At 44.3% G+C, this 19,145-nt stretch overlaps 1 protein-coding gene across 1 annotated transcript in view; it reads right to left on the bottom strand.

The window, feature by feature from the left end:
- Window positions 1–6,595: 6,595 nt before the first annotated feature.
- Window positions 6,596–19,145, bottom strand: part of HEATR3 (HEAT repeat containing 3) — a 30,190-nt gene continuing 17,640 nt past the window's right edge. The window contains exons 12-15 of the mRNA XM_025044592.1: window positions 16,550–16,638; window positions 10,900–11,043; window positions 9,947–10,123; window positions 6,596–7,344 (exon numbers count right to left, since the gene is read on the bottom strand). Coding sequence (XP_024900360.1) covers window positions 7,222–7,344; window positions 9,947–10,123; window positions 10,900–11,043; window positions 16,550–16,638 — 533 coding nt within the window. The 3' untranslated portion in view covers window positions 6,596–7,221. The remainder of the gene's footprint in view (window positions 7,345–9,946; window positions 10,124–10,899; window positions 11,044–16,549; window positions 16,639–19,145) is intronic.

Genomic DNA, 19,145 nt, shown 5'->3' with positions numbered 1-19,145 from the left:
TCATTCCATCAACATTTAACACCGGGGTACAAAGAGACACGTCAGGGGCCTTGGCTGAAAGTCCAAGATCAAGGTGCCACTGGGGTTGGCTTCTGGTGAGACCTTGCTTCCTGGCTTGTAGGTGACATCTTTCCCTGTGTCATTTCCTGTGCACGTGCAGAAAGAGAGAGATCTCCAGTATCTCTTAGTCTCCTTATAAGGACACTAGTCTTATTAATCAGGGCCCCACCCTTATGACCTCATTTAACCTTAATTTCCCCCCTAAAAGCCCTGTCTCCAGATACAGTCACATAGGGGCTTGGGGCTTCAACACATGAATGGGGCAGGGGGGACCAATATAATTCATAACACCTAGCAAATCCAGTTTCATCATTTGTCCTTCACGCACGCTTGCATAAGTGCACCGAGATCTTGGGTCATATGGTAATTCTATGTTTAATTTTCAGGGGAATGAATATTACTTTTTATCTCATTTAAGTATTTAATCACACGCCATAAATGAGGCTGCATAGGGCATGACCTTGAAAGATCTTTGAATGCAGTCTCTGTCAATGGACATTGTCATTAAAGCAGTAACGGGTTCAACACTCTGTTTTGTCTTAGGGCCTTTTAGACAGATCTCTTCTGCAAAATGGACACTCCAATGTTCTTGCTGTTGAGTCGAACTGAAACAGTTTATCCGAAAAGGATACAAGTATTCTTTAGATGACACTAATATCCTTAGACAAGATACAATGCAATAAATAGTAATGATTCTAATTTTTAGGTATTGTTTAATCAAAAAATAACTATTGACCACTTCGCACCCACTAGGAGGACTATTATCACGACATGGAAAATAACAAGTGTTGTCAAAGGATGTGGAGAAATTGCAACCCTCGTGCACTGTTGGTGGGAATGTAAAATGGTGCAGCTGCTACAGGAAAACAGTATGGGGGTTCCTCAAAAAAACCCCGTAACTATCATATGATACAGTGATCCCGGTTCTGGGGGCATTCCCCCCAAAACTGGAAAGCAGGGATTTGAACATATGTTTGCACACCCACGATCATGGCGGCATTATTGACAACAGCCGAGAGGCAGAGGCACCCCAAGTGCCCAGGAATGTGGGGGCGGGGCGTTAACGTTTAACTGATACAGAGTTTCAGCTGAGAAAACTGAACAAAAAAACGAACTCACAAAAGTAAATGAAAATAAGCATTGTGCTCCCCTAAGACACTGAGGGTATAGCAGTGAACAAAACATAAAACGTGGTCTCTGCCTTTACAGAACTTACTAGCAGAGGAGACAATCAAAATAATAACAATACACACACTCTTAGAAACACATATATGTGCATCTTTATATAAACGGCTAGTGTCTTTTTAAAATATAGATGAGCATTTTGTGCTGTCACTTCTCGCTCGATGTTAGAGATTTCTCAGTGTCAGCATATGCAGATCCATCTTCCTCCCTTTCCTCCTCCACACAGGATTCCACGGGGAGACCGCACGGTGACTCGGCCGCGCCGCCACGGATAGCCTTGAGGTGGTTTACCGTCTTTTGGTGTTATAAACACTGCTGTGCTGTAAGAAAGATCTTCATAGACGCCTATGCCACTCTACCTCTTGAAAACTGGTCTTTTCTTAACAACTTCACTTTTATTTTGAGAATGAATCCCCAGACCCTTCTAAGGAACCATCAAGATGACCCCTCTCGACAGATGCAGAAATGGGGGCACGGCTGCATAAGCAAGTTCCTCCACTTTTGACACTTGTTGTTTCTCCTACATTAAAACCTACAGGTTTTTAAACTAGAGTACATTGCTCTGATCTCCTGGTACCTCGGTTCATCTTGTTCCTGTTAGACAAGAACTTAGCAGTTGGCTTTTCAACTGTGATGTCACGTGCAGGTCAGCATCCTTTCCATCCATGCACACAGGGATTGGATTTCAAAAATTAGTCTTGAAGTTCGTTGTTCATACCTCCGAACCCAGCAGTAATTTTGAGTTTTAGGGTGACAGATTTCTCTCTTGAATCTGCTTCCCATGTAACTGGCAATGACATGGCACGTGTGCAGAGTGACATGTTTTTCCACTGTTTAGTACTTTTTTTTTTCAGTTCAAACAGCTATACTGTTCTGATCCTAAGTGGGTCTAAATATAGTTTCATCCACCGTCAAATGAATTTCTATTAAATAGAGATTTGGACTGACAAGTAATTTTTATATCTGCAGAAAGGAATTAGTTTGATAAATGGAAATGAGAATTATCTTCTATCCCAAGGCGAGAAACATCGACTAGTACTACTTCAAGGGTACAGCTAATGCATGAAACTCTTACACACCCAGAATGTAAATTTACGAACTTACAAATCTTACACACACACACACACACACACACACACACACACACACACAATTTCCCCCCTAAAACACAACTTAAATGTCTTGTGTCACTTTGGGTTCCCCAGAAGCAGACACGGCCATGGTTTCAAGTGTAAGCAGTTTGTGTGGGAGGCGATCCCAGGAAATGTCAGTGGGGAGAGGGGAGGTCAGATGGGGAAGGGAGGGTGGTAATAAAGGGCTTGTTTTCAAGCAGGGCTACCAACCACCATGAGAAACTGAAGCTTAATCCTGCTTCAGGAGAAGGCAGGGACCCCAGAGATAGCCTCGCTAGGGGCGACAGTGCTAGATATTTGCACATTTCCTCCAGTCAGTCACTGAGAGATTGGAGGACAGGGTGTTTCATTCATTATTTATACTTCTGGCCTGTCATGCTGGGGCAAAGGAAGATCTCAGGGCCAAAGAAAGGCTTCGGGCAAAAAAAAAAAAATGTGGAATGGGCAGAAAGAAGTCAGGTTGATGCGCACCAAAGTAGTAGAAATGAGGGTAGATATGCAGGTTGGCATCTGCCTTCTCTCTTCCTGAAACTTCTAAGTAGGATTAATTGCCTCTTCTGTTTCCTCCAGGATTGATTTGGCTGCCCACGTCATTCCACATATCACGGAGACGCACAGGCAGGGATTCTGCAAGGCCCCTGGAAGGCGGGGGGCGGGGGGACAGTCCCTTCTTCACCCCCAGCACTGGCAGGAAATAGGGTGGTGAGAACTACATAACAAGCTGCTTCCAGATACCCGGCTCTTTCTAAAGCAATGAAAAAGTCTAGAACACAGGAGCGAGCTCAGGTTTCTGGTTCTTATGTCACTTTCCAAATGTAAAGAGAAGAAATCTAGGCCAATTTAGGGAATTAAAAATATAATGTTCTAAATCAATGTATAGGTCAAATGGCGATGGGTACTAAAGGAGAATACAGCAGCGTAAGGGGGTAGTCGAAAAAGGGTTCGCCGTGCTGGAGGAGGGGTGTGGGAAGGCTCTCTGATAAAGGGACGTTGTGACATATATTACACGTATATATATAAATATATACTTTTTTTTCTTATCCTTTAGTAAGTCAAGTTCTCGGGTTTTGTGCATAGATATTCACACGAGCGCTGTCCGCAGCAGCAAAGAGCTGGACACAATCTAGAAGGATGGCTATTTCGTGAGAAACGTGTGTAGCGTGAGTATGTTAGGCACTGTTCTGGGTTGTACAAATATTAACTCGTTTAACCCTCAACGCACCTATTAAGCGGCTAATGTCATTATTCCATTTGTCCAAGTGAACACAGGGAGGAAACGGTAGAGTCGGAACTTGAACCCAGATGATCTGGCTCGAGTCTGAGCTCTTGGCGGGGAAGCTGCCTCCCTCCCTGAGGGGGCACTAACTAAATGACAGTTCCATCGGGGGGATTCTGTGGAGCTGCCGAAAAGAAAGGGGGCCATTTCTACATGTACTGATACGGAGCACCCTGCCATTTGTATACTAAACGCAAGGGGACACACACACGTGCCTTACTGGGCAACGAGCATTTCCAGAAAGGTACATGCGAACTGGTATGGGGACTTCCGGGGAGAGGGACTGGAAGACAGAAAACTTTTTAAGGCCTACTTTCTGGCACTGTTTTAATTGTTCACCATGCACATGTATTAACTGTCTTATTAAATGTAACTTTAAAGACAGAAAGGCAATATAACTTTTTTCAACAGAACGAGGGAAAATGTCACCTTCTGAATTTTTCAAAACTTGTATTACCTTATAATTCAAGATGAAAGGCCAAAGGTGAAGACTTCCATATCTTTCATATAGCTTTTATTTACTTTTGGTCATTTATCAGGTTATTTTATCAAATTGTGAAATGCCCTAGAATTCATGTGTAAATTTTAACGAAAACAACTGCATAATAATTTCATTAGAGTGTATAACGTTTTAAAGCCTGTAATGATTTCAAACATTTCCTGATTTTGCACACTAATCTTTGAAACAAAAAAGGAAAAAGGCAGGCGACTATTTCAGACAGCTTTGTGGAATCATTTCAGCTTCGTGTTCTTTGCCTTTTCCACTGTCTGGCCCTAAAAGAAAATCCATTATTCCTTTAATTCAATAACATTTATCACACACACACACACAAAAACCCAATTCATTTCTTTCTATTTTACTTAAATGAATTTAAGTGTCTTTGTTAAATAGACTCAGGAAATTGGTCCCTACGAAATCAGAGTAGGAAAGTGATTTTCCTGGCTTCACTCATACTAACTGTAAGTACTTGAAGGCAGTAGTTCCTTTATTCGAAAAGAATTTGTCCTTTTCATGGACAGGCATACATTGCCGAAAATGTTGAAATTTTAGGGCAACTGTGTTCTCATAATTAGGATTCCCATGTAAGATTAGGTAGGATAAAAACAGATTTAAGCAAATACTGGAAACCACTTGCTTATAATTTCTCACTCTGCATAGAAAAAAAAAAAAACTCAAGTTAACTCTGCTCATTAAAATAAGGAATTTCTCAATTAAGTGGACCAACTTAGTTTCGATTAAAGATAAATTTCTCGAACGGCAAAATGAGGATCTTCCACTACATAAAAGTGTCACTTTTTTTTTTGGTTAAATAGTAAAACCAAGGTGTATTTTTAACTCAAAGAAGGGACAAGATAAAAACATTAACTAAGACCTTGAAACTCTCAGTGTTTGTCACCAACGGCAGCAGTAAGCAGGGCTTAGCGGGCGCAGGGCGAGGGTAGAACAACTTCCTTAAAAAGGGAATTATTTTCTAGGTTAAACGCTCGCCTCAAGTAGAACTAAAGGCATCCTCCATCCAACTTGGGTCTCGCTTCCCATCTCAACAAAGAATCCGTAAGCTAGAAACCAAGTTTGTTTGGAATTTCCCCCTGCTCTCTCCTCTGTATCTGAAGCCTCCAATTTATTCGTTTATCCACTTACAGTAAATTAACAATTGCCACGCCTTCCTTCAGCTCCTGTCTCGTCTCTTTTCTGCCCTCCCAAGACTAGTCTGTTTCCCCAGACTCCCTCCAATCTGACTTCTGATCTGATCACTCCAGGGAACTAGCTCTTGCTAATGTCACTGGGGACATCCCCGTCACTAAGCCGGTGGACATTTCTCAGCTCTCCTCTTATCGGCCCCTAAGCGCATTCCCCGCTCTTGGCCCCTCGGCCTCCCCGACTCTGCGCCCTCTGCTCCCTCCTCTTGGGTTGTTCTTTCTGGGGTTTCCTTCAGCTTCCTCCTCCAAGCAGACCTCTCAGTCCTAGATTTCTTCAAGGCTCGCTTTCAGTCCTTCTTCCTTTTTCTTTCTGGACTAATCATTCTCAAAGTTGTGTTCCATAGATCCTTTTAGGGGGTCCACAAGGTCAAAACTATTTTTGCGGCAAATTTTTTTTTTAGTCTGAAATGTTACCTGCCACACTGGCAACTGCAGGCACGAAAGCGATGGTGGGTAGAGGTGCTGGTGCCCAGGACGAACCAAGGCTTTGGCACCGAACTGTACCAACAGTCGTGTATGCTTCCCCATCATGCACTTATAGGGGAAAAAAGTCAGCTGTGCTTAGGAATATACTTGATGAATTAGTAAAAACCTTGAATTTTATTCAACCCTGACTCTTGAATATATGGTCTTTTCTCAAGTAGATATGTTATTCTAGCATCATTTATTAAAAAGACTTATTTCTTCGTTGAATTAAACTTGACATCTCAGTGAGAGATCAACTGACCATTTAATTATGGGTCTATTTCTGGACTCTCCATCTTGGTCCACTGATCTCCATGTCTTTCCTTATGCCAAGACCATACTGTCCTGATTCCTATAATTTTATAGTAAGCTTTTGGTCAGGCAGCGTAAGTCCTCCAACTTTGTTCTTTTTAAAAGTTATTTTAGATAAGTCCTTTGCTTTTCCACATAATTTTAGAATTAGCTGGTCAATTTCCATAGAAAGGCCTGACGGGATTTTGATTGAGATTGCCTTGACTCTATAGATTGATTTGGGGAGAAATGTCACCTTCTAGTCCATGAACATGGTATATCTCTCCATTCGTTTACGTTTTCTTTAATTTCTCTCAACAATGTTTTAGTTTTCAAAGTCTCTAGGATATTGAGAGTAATGCTAGAGGCTCCTGCTGCGAGTCCCTAACATCTCGCATATATTCAAAGCAGTACCCACTAGCACGCAAACACCCAGGAGTAAATACGGTTATCTTTTTAAAAAGATTTTGTGAAGACACAAAGCTTTCAATTTACAAGTTATTTATTTAAAAATATTTTCTAATTCTTATTCCGTATCAAATTAAACAAGGAGTGAGGCTGTTACAGAGCAATAATTAGTGAGATCTGTTTGCACAGATGATGGTGATCGCACTAGCTCACTCAGTACATTCTACTAAAGAGCGGAATACAAATTCAACGCGTTCGCTTCTTCACAAAGGTAAACACAATTGGTGTACTTCATACCAAAAAACTTTATAAAGCTTGTCTTCATATTTCTTCTAAAAATTGAGCTAATATAAAATGATATTGGCTTATAAGGGCATCTAAGCCACGCTTTGGATTTTTCCTTTTTTTTGTGAAATTCGAGCAAACCGCAATTGTTTGGAAGCCTCTTCACTGCTCACGAAGACCCGCCTGAGACTGCTTTGTGTCTGCTCTTCGTGCTTCCAGTGATGGGAACCTGATTCAGAGCACTGGGAATGCCACGCGGATCCCAGAGCTTAAAAAATTTTGGAATAGGTTCTGAAGTTCTTAGGAACTTCAAATTAATATACAGAACACAGACATTAGAAAATGACTTTTGGAAACATACAAAGACTGCTTCATGTTGAACACTCTGGGGCGAGAATCACTCTCTCTTTCAATGGTTCAAGTAGTCAGTCTTTTTTCAACAGTTTCTTGATAAGCAACAAACCTTCTTAAATTCGTCTTCACATTGTCAAGAACACACAGCTGATCTGGACTGTATTTACCCTTTCCTTCTTTTCGTATCTGCCAAAAAAAAAAAATCATATGTGATTTGGTATAAACCACTAATTCTTTTAAATAAAGTAAACATTTAATCTTGGGTGTATTTATTTTCAGAACAAAATGGCTGCCAGAACTTGGTGAAACACTTTCACTTCCAAGGTAAACAGGATAAACAGTACGTGAGCCATAAAGATAAATTAAGATTGTGTACTTTTCATTTTAATTAAATTCAATTCACTGGGGGTAACAATGGTTAATAAGTATATGTTTCAAGTGTACGATTTATAGTATGTCACCTGTATATTGCAGTGTGTGCTCACCACCTAAAGTCTAGTCTAGTCTACCAGATATTTGACCCCCTTTACCCTCTTCATCCTCCGCCCACCCCCGTCCTCTCTGGTAACCACCATTCTGGTGTCTGTATCTGTGAGTTTGTTTGTTCATTTGTTTTGTTTTATGTCGCACTTGAGTGAAATCGCCTGTGGTTCTTGGCCTTTTCCATCTGACTTATTTCACCTAGGACGATGCCCTCCAGGTCCACCCACTGTCCCGAATGGCAACATCTCATCGTTTATTCCTGAATAACATCAGTCCCTTGTATATATGTTATCACAGCTGTATCCAGTCATTTGCTGAAAGACACTTAGGTTGTTTCCATGTCCCAGTCATCGTGAATACTGCTGCGGTGAACATAAGGCTACACGTATCTTTACAAATAAGTGTTTCCAAAAAACACTTATTGGAAGTGGGTCATGTCGGTAGCTCTATGCTTAAAATTTTGAGGACCCTCCACATTGCCCCAATTTCCACTCCCACCAGCAGCGCATGAAGGTTCCTTACTGTATTGTTATTGTCTTGTTGATGACAGCGATTCCAACAGCTGTGAGGTGGTATCTCACTGGGGCTTTGATTTGCATTTCCCTTATAGCTAGTGAGGCTGAGTGTCTTTTCATACATCTGCTGGCTATCTATATGTCTTCTTGGGAAGTGTCTGTTCAGGTCCTCTCCCATTTCTTAATCAAATCTGTTGATGTTGTTGAGTTGCATGAGTTCTTCATGTATTACGGACATCAGTCCCTTATGTCAAGTACTGTTTTTGCCCCTTTTAAATGACAACTGCAACAAAGACTAAACTGGAGAGTTCAGAAAAGTGAATTTTATGGTGTGTGAACTATACTTCACCTGTAGTCTAGAGCAGTGGCTCTCAAGATCTTAGCATGCCACAGTGCCATCGGGATGGCTTGTTAAAAAACAGACTGGTGGCCCATCCGGTTTTTAGCATGTGTGGAGGTGGGCCTGAGTGTCTATCTTTGTAACAACAGGTGACTAGGTGCTGCTGCTGCTGCTGCTGGCCCACGGCACTTTGAGAACCACTGCTCAGGAGAAGACCTTGAGTAAAATGTGCTGTCTGGTTTTCAAGTGCAATCGGGGGCTAAATGTACACCGAACAGCGCCCTTTATTGCAATGTGGCTCCGTTCACAAAGGAGCTTCAAATAGACACCTATAGGCTGCCCTCTTGGCTAACGAAGAACTTGTTCATTACAGATTTGTCATCTTTGAGAAAAGAAAACACAATTACATATCATTACCACAGCTGTGCATTCAAGGAGGAAAATCAATCAGAACGACACACGTCCCAGAGGTCGGGGCCACTCTCTAGGTCGATGCCGTGACTACGTCTGCTTTCCTCGAAAAGAAATTGGGGATATTTTTTCCTTACCTCGAAGACCCTTTTCAGAATGGCCTGTAACCTCTAACAATGGGGACCCTCACCCCGTACTGGGATGGAGGTATCGCTAGGAGATGGGGTTAAGTAAAAACACGTGTGGGACTATAATATATGATGCAACCTTTTTAATGCCTTAAAAAAATTTCAGAAAATTTAAATGTCTAGATACTCAATCATATTCGCCTCAAACTTATCAGAGTTCTCACCATGAGACCTGAATTCTGTTAGAAGCTTGTTATAAAGATTGTAAAACAAAAAGCAGGCTAATTTTTCATCAAAAGCTTTTAAAAGCGAATGCCGGATTTAAAATCCAAGAGCAAAAAATACAACTATTTTTATTTCTCGGAATAATTTAATAACTGAGATCTAGATAAGAGAAGAATGGTGAACTTAAATGCATAGATATGTGAGTCTCATGAGAAATTTCTGGTTGTTCTCTCCAACCCCCCCCACCAGAACAGGTTTTGAAAATTATTTTTTGACTCAAAGTTAGCTTCGATGCTTCTGATGAAACAACAAAATAAGCAAGCAGCTAATGAAAGTGGCTACGTTCTCCAAATATTCTCCGATCCAGACCAGCCAGGAGTGTGCCTTTTTATCGGAGCACCAAAGGGAAATATTCCTGACAACGAAATCAACCTATGACCTATTACATGATATAAAATAAAGTTAACACGTGAAAGTGCTTTGCAGGCTGCAGACGTGGGGCTGGCACGTAAGCAGTGCCGTTGGCATCACCGAACCGAAAGACAGAGGGATGCGCCAGGCACCGCTTGGGCTCCAGTGATGTGAGTGAACAGAAAGGTGCCAGAGCTGGAGCAGAATGGGCACGAGGTGCGCCACGCGCCAGGAGGGCCCGGGACTCGAGCAGTCCTGAGCGGACGACCACGCACCTTCGCCTTGAAGACGGGCTGGAACTCTTTCAGAGCAGGCAACAGCTTGATCTGCACGGAGGCCCTTTCGGCTTCCCTGCCATCCGCGAACACATCGAAGAGGGCGTCCAGAGCTTCTCCCGCCACGACGAGGGACGGGTCTCTCGTGGCGACCTCAAGCAGAAAGCACCCAATGGTCTGGAGTCGACAAAACACTGTCATCAGCCATGGTTCTAAGGTCGGTTTTCAAAGGACCGGCTTTAAAGGTGGCAGTAATTTATGCATAATGTTTTATATAAAAATGCCAGGGAAAAAAATTAAAACTTTTAAAAGTCTAAAATTTAAACTTAACATATGCTTATAATATACCAAGTATAATGTAAGCAAGATAAAAGAAATGTATTCGAATTTATAAACTTAAATAAAATAAGATCCAAAATGTTAAAGATTTAGAAAATTATCCATTTTCCCTTCTACGTCCCTCAGAAAGGCTTTCCTCATGTGGAAATGCACAGAAACATTATCCGGAAGCGCCGTGCCGAGTTCCCGGTGAGTCGCACCGTGGTGTCAGCACAAACTGTGCGGTTCTGCAGAACCTGCCAGCCCGGTGTGGGACGAAGGTGGCTGGAGGCTCCGGCAGCAGCAGGACGAGATGACGCACAGGTGTGTCGTGCCACGGCAGAGGCAGGTTTTAACAGTTCTGAACCTGGCCTCTCACTGAAGACGAGTTTATTTGGGAAAAAGGATCTCTGGAGTAAAATTAAATGACCAAATGCGACTCAGCTTTTCCAGTCTCTATCCAATTCGTGTAGTCAGATCAAGCCAAAGGGCGTATTTTACGAGGATAGCTCAGTAACCAACCTCTTAACGATTTCTTCTCGCTATCCATGGAGGTTTCAGAAACCCCAACCTCGACAGTCAGGCTCCCCACTCCCAGTTAGTTAGCATGTCAGGTCGGAAGCAGGCTGCTTTACCTTAAGAGTTTCAAGCGTGCCATCTTCTCTGGCTAGGACGCTGCCAGTGATCCCCAAGATACTGACCACATTCACTCTGACCCCGACGCTGCTGCTCAGGATGCCTGCTTCACACAGTGTCATCAGCTGATCGGGAGTCACACACTGCTGAAAGGGAAGGCGACAGTATTTCCAGGGGAGAATGTGGGACCACTGTGACCCGGGACTGACCACCGTGACACGGGACTGACCAACCGTGACACGGGACTGACCACCCACGACACGGGACTGACCACTGCGACCCGGGACTGACCACCGCAACCCGGGACTGACCACCTGCAACCCGGGACTGACCACCGCGACACATCGGGAGTCACACACTGCTGAAAGGGAAGGCGACAATATTTCCAGGGGACAATGTGGGACCACCACGACCCAGGACTGACCACTGTGACCCGGGACTGACCACCGCGACAAGGGACTGACCACCCGTGACAGGGGACAGGAACCGCTTCTGCGGGCTGCTCGGCTCTAAGAGCGACGGTTCTCAGCACAGAAGTTACCACATTTCCTAATCAGTCCCAAATGCAGCTGCTCATTCAGAACTAAGAGGAGGCCTGTTCATGTCCCTGTCATTATTCAACCTCTCGGAGCCATGAGCCTGTCAAAGGGGCTTCAGTTCCTATTAGCTGCATCTGAATGAGACTTTCATTCAGAGGTACAGACTAAAGAGATTCTAATTTCTTTTTAACGCTGATCATAAAAAACGTTTTCAAAATGTAAATAGGACCATGTAGCTTTAATAAAAGTTGGCTGACTACATACAAGGTAGAAACTGACTCTGAGATATGTGTGTGATGGTAAATCATTCAGCTCCACAGTGGTTCGTCCACACGGCGATGCTTTCCGCCTCAAGCTAATGAGGACACGTGCGGGCGCAGTGACAGCGGAGCGCCCTGCTGCCCGAGAAGCAGGGCAGTGTGGTGACGAGGGGCCTGGGACATCCTGGGTTCAAGTCCCAGCTCCGCTATTTACTGCCCCACACTCACTCCGCCCCACTAAATCTTCTACCTCCCCGGCAGTAACTAGGGACAAAAGTCACCTCCCAGCGGTGCTAAATACCGCATACAAAGCACTCACTAAATGCGAGTGATCGTCATACACAGAAACGCTGAGCAGCTCTAACCCGTCACACTAACTTCTGAATCACCTGCCCTGCTCCCGCCAGCTCTAAAGGTAACAACAGCACATACGCCCAGGTTTTCCAGAAAACACTCTACCGAAAGGAAGTTTCACAAACTAGGGATCCCTCATGGCCAGGACGAGGCCGGTGTGAAGAGGGTGAGCTGCACCGTTACGGGTTCGGCCCCGGACGTAAGCTGGCGACGTGAACAGACCCGCGAGGGAAGCACAAGACAGGGAAGCAGGGCTGCTGGACGCCAACCTGGTGCTGTCCCCCTGGCCGTGACATCCGACGCTCCCGCCAACACACAGCCGACCTGGGCACTGATGGTCTCGGGCTACGCGGATAGTTCACCGTTAACCGAGCCTCGGCTTGGAGTGATTGCTTTCGAACTCCGACTGACCCCGCAAATTCCCGCCTGAACATCGTGGAAAATCAGTGAAAATACTGCACGTCCCTACGGGCCCCACGGGGCGGGGTTTTCTGATCCTCTCGATAGCCACCCACGGGCCAGGCAGCGCCACCGTTCCCACAGAAATCGAGAGTCAAAAGTTATGTTCTTGAAAAAAACCCTCAAACATAGATTTCTTTTTTATTTATTTATTAATTTTTTTTATTCCCCTCTTTAATCCCGCCCCTCCACCCCAACTTCTACCCCTGACCTACGGATGTTGCCGTCTCCCCTTAAGAACTGGATTTCTGAAGGCGGAGCGTCTCCTCCCACACGCTCGCGACATGCACCCAAGGCCTGGCAAACTCAGGGGACCTGGCTCACCCGGAACCTGGCGCACCCAGGCTATGGTCCGTAGCTCCACCTGGGGTGCGAACCCAGGACCTTCTACGTGCAAAGCAGACGTGCTGACCGCTACGCTATGGAGCCACCCTAGATTTCTCTTTTAAAGAACACATTAGAAGCCCAAAGCATGCACTATATTAAACAGCAGAACACCAGACAGTCCCATTAAGCTCTGGAGCGAGACAAAGTGTGGGACGCGTGCCACAGAGAGGTGGCCACGAGCGCCCATGGGAGAAGATGCGGCCATGTGCCCCGGAGCCAGGCTACCGGACGGGGCACCTACGTGGAGTGTGGACTCGCGGGGACCCCGACAGGGCTGGAGAAGGGTGGAGCCCGACAGCGGGACCTCACGGAACCAAAAGAGATGGACGGTACGGGCTAACGACATGCTGATCGGAATGAGGGTTTTGAAAGGGGAGCAGCGAGGACAGTTTGGCACAGTGATTCCCGAACCCCAGTGTGCCTGAGAACCTTCTGGAGAACCTGGTAACACGCAGACCACTGGGCTCCCCCGGCCCACAAGTTTGTGCCTCACTCGATTTGCTCTCATATACAAACAAGGAAAAGACCCAAACTGGCAAAAGATAGGGACAGTCACAGCAAGAGAAATGCAAAGGCTCTTCGAACACACAAAGATGCTGACCTCCCGGAAGTGAGAGAAATGCAAATGAAAAATGAGATGCAATTTCCCAGCTATCAAACCGGCAAACACTACTGTTAGACACTACTGGTGGGGAGTCGAGATGGCTCAGCACCCAGAAGAACGACACATCCATCTACTCTGACTCAGTAGTGCGCTGCGAGGAACCCCTCCCAAAGGCACAAAGGCAAAAAACAAAACAACACCTGCAGGAGAGCTGTTCACTGCGGTTCTATTTCTAACAGCAAAAGGCTGGAAACTACTCAGTATCCGACATAACAGGCAGGCTGAATAAACACGGGCAGCTACGCAACGGAGTGATGTGAAGCTGTAAAAAAGAAACAAGAAGCTAACTGTGCACCACGACGACCCACGAGGGAGAAGGGAGCAGGGTGCGGACGCGCTCCCTTTAAGGGGTGAAACGTAAACGTATACGTATTTGCTGTTTTCAAAAAACAACAAAAAGTCAAAAACTGAAAAGGACGATTATCGACAGTGGAAAGGAAAGACGAGGGCAAAGGGACGAAGCCAGACCCCTCTGAGCACAGCTTTTTTGGGTGGGGCAGTTCACGGCACACACAAGTCACCAGCTAAACTAAACCGTGGTTCGGTGGCACAAGCACCTTCGCACTGCTGTGAGGCACCACTACCCTCCACCTCCAGAACTCTTCAGTCACCTCGGACTGTCCCCGCCGCACAGTGACTCCCTCCTCCCCCTTCCCCCAGCCCCTGCTGACCACTGTTCTACTTTCTGTCCCTTCCAGGTGCCTAAGTGGAATCGTACAAGTTGTCCTCCTGTGTCTGGTTCATGTCACCTGGCGCGATGTCTTCCCGCTTCACCACATCGTATTACGTATGAGAAATTTCATTCCTTTTTAAAGCTGAATAATATTCCATTGTATGTATATACCATGTCTTTCTCTGAACATATCATTTCAGTTTTAGCTCTAAAACTGTATATTTTGTATAACTTAAAAACTTAAAGCAAACAAAAAAAACTCTTCCAAAAAAAAGAAAAAGCTGAAACAACTTTATAACAAGCCACAAGGAGAATTCTTCTAAGCAACTTTAAAACAGCCACCTGACTGCAGTCCTGGAGGGATGTCTCCTACGGACAGGAAGAATCACAATGAAATCGTAAGCTGCACTCAGCGGTGCGGCTAGGAATAATAACGGCATTTTATTTTGAAACTGTTAAGTACCACCTGGAGTATGAGCAAATGATCGTTTTAATGTCTCTAAGAAGCAAAGTTTCCAGCACAAAAAAGATACAATTCTATAATCAAAAGCTATGTAAAAAGCTTTCAGAAACTATACTCTTCATGTAAAAGAGAAACAGGCACCAACTTGAGGAGACTCCTACTATCTAAAAATAATGCAATTTTTGCATCAAAAACAATGACTATAATGGAATGAAATAAACATATAAAAACCCACGAGTTCATAATTATACTTAAAAAAAAAAACTTCCCTGGTCACTTTTCAAGACTGCTAGGGCAGCAATCATCACTCTGGAAAAAAGAGGGTGGTGAATGGTGAATCACACACTCCTATCTTTTTTGGTACGAACTTTATTTCAAAATTACCAAATAATTCATGAGACCGAAAGTTCTTATTTGTAAAAAATCATGGCTAGAATGTCAAAGAAATGAAAAACTTAGGCTATCCCCCTTCTGCAGCTCCTAATAAAGTGGGTCTGGACAACAAGAACCACTGGTTGCTACAACCACGGAGAGAATGCACTGATCAATCTTAATATCGCTATGTTATAGCATCACATGACTTATGATATAAAAGTAGAAAACATACAGCACTCTGAATTATTCCTGCCAAAAAAATCTGATCCTGAGACTACTTAAGGCTCTACACCCTTCCTGGAGTTATTAAAGCAAATCATAGATTTCACTCATAACTATTTCCTATAAACTTCGCCAGTTTATAGAAATATGAGAGACAGAGGGACACGTTAAACAACGCCACTGTGACAAACCAGCCAAGTGTGAGAATGGGGAAAACTGTACAGGACAAATCACAGCTTCTTCAATGAATACACAGTATGGCAAAGGGGGTGGGTTGGGGAACGTTACAGATGAACAGATTGAAGAACCTGGGAATATATTAAAAACCACTGAATTGCACATTTTAAGTGGGTGAATTATGTGGTATGTGAATTAAATCTCAATCAAGCCGTTAAGAAAATAACATCAACCAACAGCAACGCGTGGCTCTGGCTTAGATTCTGATTTGAACAAACCATTTGAAAAAGACATTTTTAAAGCGATCAGGGAAAACTAAACTCAGACTCTACATCAAATGATAACTCAGAAATATCTGTTAATCTGGGGTTTTGGGCAATGGTATTTTAAAGTTTGTTTCCTGTCTCAGACAAAATGAAGTACATAATAAAATATTTATGGGAAAAACATATGATCTGCTTTAAACTACTGCAGGAAGTAAAAGCGAAAATGTGAGGGAGATCAACAAAGCATGGACAGGATGGGGAGAAGGTGCTGACGCCCGGCGCTGGCACGCGGCGCCGCCCCGTGGTCTTTACTTATAGCGAGGTCCCGCTCCTTTGCTTTCAGGAATGTCTGAACGCTTCCTGAATGAAAAGTGAAAAATGAAAGCGGCAGGACACCTATACCGAGGTGCAGATGCGTCACTATGAGAACCAGGAGGGCATGCTTGCAGATTTCTGTAATAAAGTGTTTTTTAAAAAGACAAATGACACTCACAGAAAATATTTACAACGTCTATGTCAAATAAAAAGTTACATCAATGAAAAAAAATCTGAGTGTGTGCCCGTGGCAGTGGGCGGGGAGATGTTACTTAGCATCACATGACTTATGATATAAAAGTAGAAAACACACAGCACTCTGAATTATTCCTGCCAAAAATATCTGATCCTGAGACTAATTAAGGCTCTACACCCTTCCTGGAGTTATTAGAGCAATTCATAGATTTCACTCATAACTATTTTTTTAACAGTTAAGTAATGAATCTTGCCTTCACAGTACAGACTGTCAGTTTCACATGAAAAATTTTAACTTACCTGAGAAATGTTTTCGGAGGCCATTGTTTGCAAAAGGGCCCTCAAGGCACTGCTTATGGCTTCTAGAAAATCAACATGCTTTGCAAAATCTGAAACACAACAGTGAAATATAAATTTGTCTTTCTGAGACAGATTATTTTGTAGAAAAAGAAACAGAATCAATACAAAAGCATGTTAAATGTTAATACATACTCTTACAATAAAATCTTGAGATTTAAGCCAAAATGTCTAGTAAACCACCCACTGTGAACCGTACACTTGAGTTCGAAAGACAACTACGGCTGAAGCAGAATCGACAAGGGCGTGCTCGACAGACAGTCCTGGGCCTCCAGGCACTGGGGTCCCATCTGACTCCCACTTTAGCGCACGATAAACCTGCTCTGTAGACTGAATTCTGCTTTTCAAAACTCGCCACCATCACCGTGATGCTGGGCAGACGAGGGCGGAGTCCTCTCTCAAATCGGAGGGCTCCCTCGCCAACTAGACCCACCCGTGAGCGGGGCCAAGGCCACTGCGCCTCTCCCGTCTCACTCCTGCTTGCTGCCACTCTTCTTGTACTGTCCCTTCTTTCCACAGAGGACAAACAGAACAGCAGCAATACGCGAACGTGCTAACGCGGTCCTACAGAAGGGAGTGTGCCGCCCAGGTGGGTCGGCTCCCTGAGCTGCAGTGGGAAGGGACAGCAACTGACAGTGTGTTACATTCTATTTTCCAAATTAGCCACAACAGTATTTCCAGTCCAGCACGATCATCCAGAAACCAGCCACTTCCCACAAAGATGTGGACTCTATTTCCGTTCCCTTAAATCCAGGTGGGACTCTGTGACTTTCTCGACCAAGAGAACATAAAAAAGCGACAGGCTAGGTTGTAGGAGGCAACATGACCCCCGCCGACTCGCATGTGTGCTTGTGCTCTAGACTCTGGCCCGTGGCAGCCAGCGCCACATTATGAGGAAGCCCAGGTCATGTGTGGGTGTTCTGGCTGATGAACATGTGACTGAACAAGGGTCCAGATGACTCCGGCTCTAGTTTGCAGACAGAGGCCCTAGGCCAGGGTTTCTCAACCTCAGCGCGAGTGACGCTCTGGGCCAGGTCACTCTCTGTCATGTGGGCGGGGTCACCTGCGCACTGCAGGGTGTTCAGCAGTGCCCCTGGCACCCGCCCTCGATCCCAGCAGCAGCCCCCACAGCACAATGACAAAATTCCTGCAGACACTGGCCTAGACGGGGACAGAGACAAACCTCCACTACGCTGTCTAAACTCCCGACCTACAGGCATCATGAGAAACAACACACGATTGTTGTTTTAGGCCACAAAGTTTCGGGGTGATTTGTTATGTAGCAACGGACACCTCGGCTTCCTGTCCCGTGATGCCTGGGGCCCTACAAAGATTCCAACATCCCTTGGGAGGCTGCCCGGAGGGGTGGCCTGCAGAAATCTGATTTGACACTTACTATATTTTTTTGGCTCTCTCATTTTCAGATACTTATTGTTTACAGAAGTAGAGATTTCCCGTAAGCATCACAAAGCAACACTAGTATAATTTGGGATCAGACAGACTTGCGGTAGAAGTCTGCCTCTGACACCATGTGACCTCTGACTTCATTTTGAGAAGTGTCCTCTGCTCAGAGGCCTTTCCACACTAACCTGCCTAACGTGGCGGCATATCTTACACCATTCTACTTTTACTTCCATAGCTGAAACTACGTGAAATTTTTACGACACGAGACAGCAAGCTCCATGAGCTGAGCAGCCTGTCTCACTCACGCCCGAGTCCCGTGGACCTAGACCGTGGATGGCATAAGGTAAGTGTTGAATAAATGCATGCTAAAAGAATGGACGACCTTGACCAAGATCCTTAACCTCCCTAAACCTCCACTTCCGCCCCAGGAAGATGGGGTAATAATGCCGAACCCATAAAACCTTATCCCGAACAGGCAAACACTGGTCTAGAGTTGTTACTGTTAAATTTCAAGAAGTCACCACACTGGCTCTGAAATGTAAATTGTACTTATTTTTTATCAAAGTTATAGGTGTAGCCCTAGAAATACATGAATTGCTCATAAAACAAGCCATGGAAAACCAAATGCAAACCAGAACACATTTCAGAATCAATTTTTTTGTCCTCCAGTCTTCATCATGACCTTAGATTCAAAACCCTACTCTATACTACACTACAAGTTTTACATTATGTGCAGCTAATCCTTCCCCTAAATTAAGGAAAATATTTGAGCGATTTTTATTTAATTCACATCTCATCATTTATCCGAAGTTGGGAAAGGAATTTCAAACCGCCTTGCCTTTCTGACAGATTCTCAGCGAAAGGTCAACGCACGTGGTATTTTCAAAGAAATTAAGTAAATGTCAAAAGAAGTTAAACAAAAGAGATGATTCGAAATGTCTTTCCCTTCAACGAGTCTGTACAGCATCTAAGAATCTGTAGCATGTAAGTAATTACCAACCCACAAGTAATCAGACCACAAACTGTATTTAGGAGAAATTTTCAGACTGATTTTCAGTGTTCTGATACGGAACAGAACACATGTTCCAGGAGATGTGCTATTAGCATTATAACGAAAAAGAACTACTCACTCCCC

This window comes from Pteropus alecto, unplaced genomic scaffold (assembly GCF_000325575.1).
Source record: "Pteropus alecto unplaced genomic scaffold, ASM32557v1 scaffold123, whole genome shotgun sequence".
Taxonomy (NCBI): domain Eukaryota; kingdom Metazoa; phylum Chordata; class Mammalia; order Chiroptera; family Pteropodidae; genus Pteropus; species Pteropus alecto.
Note: the sequence above shows the minus strand (reverse complement) of the source record. Positions and strands in the feature narration are given on the sequence as shown.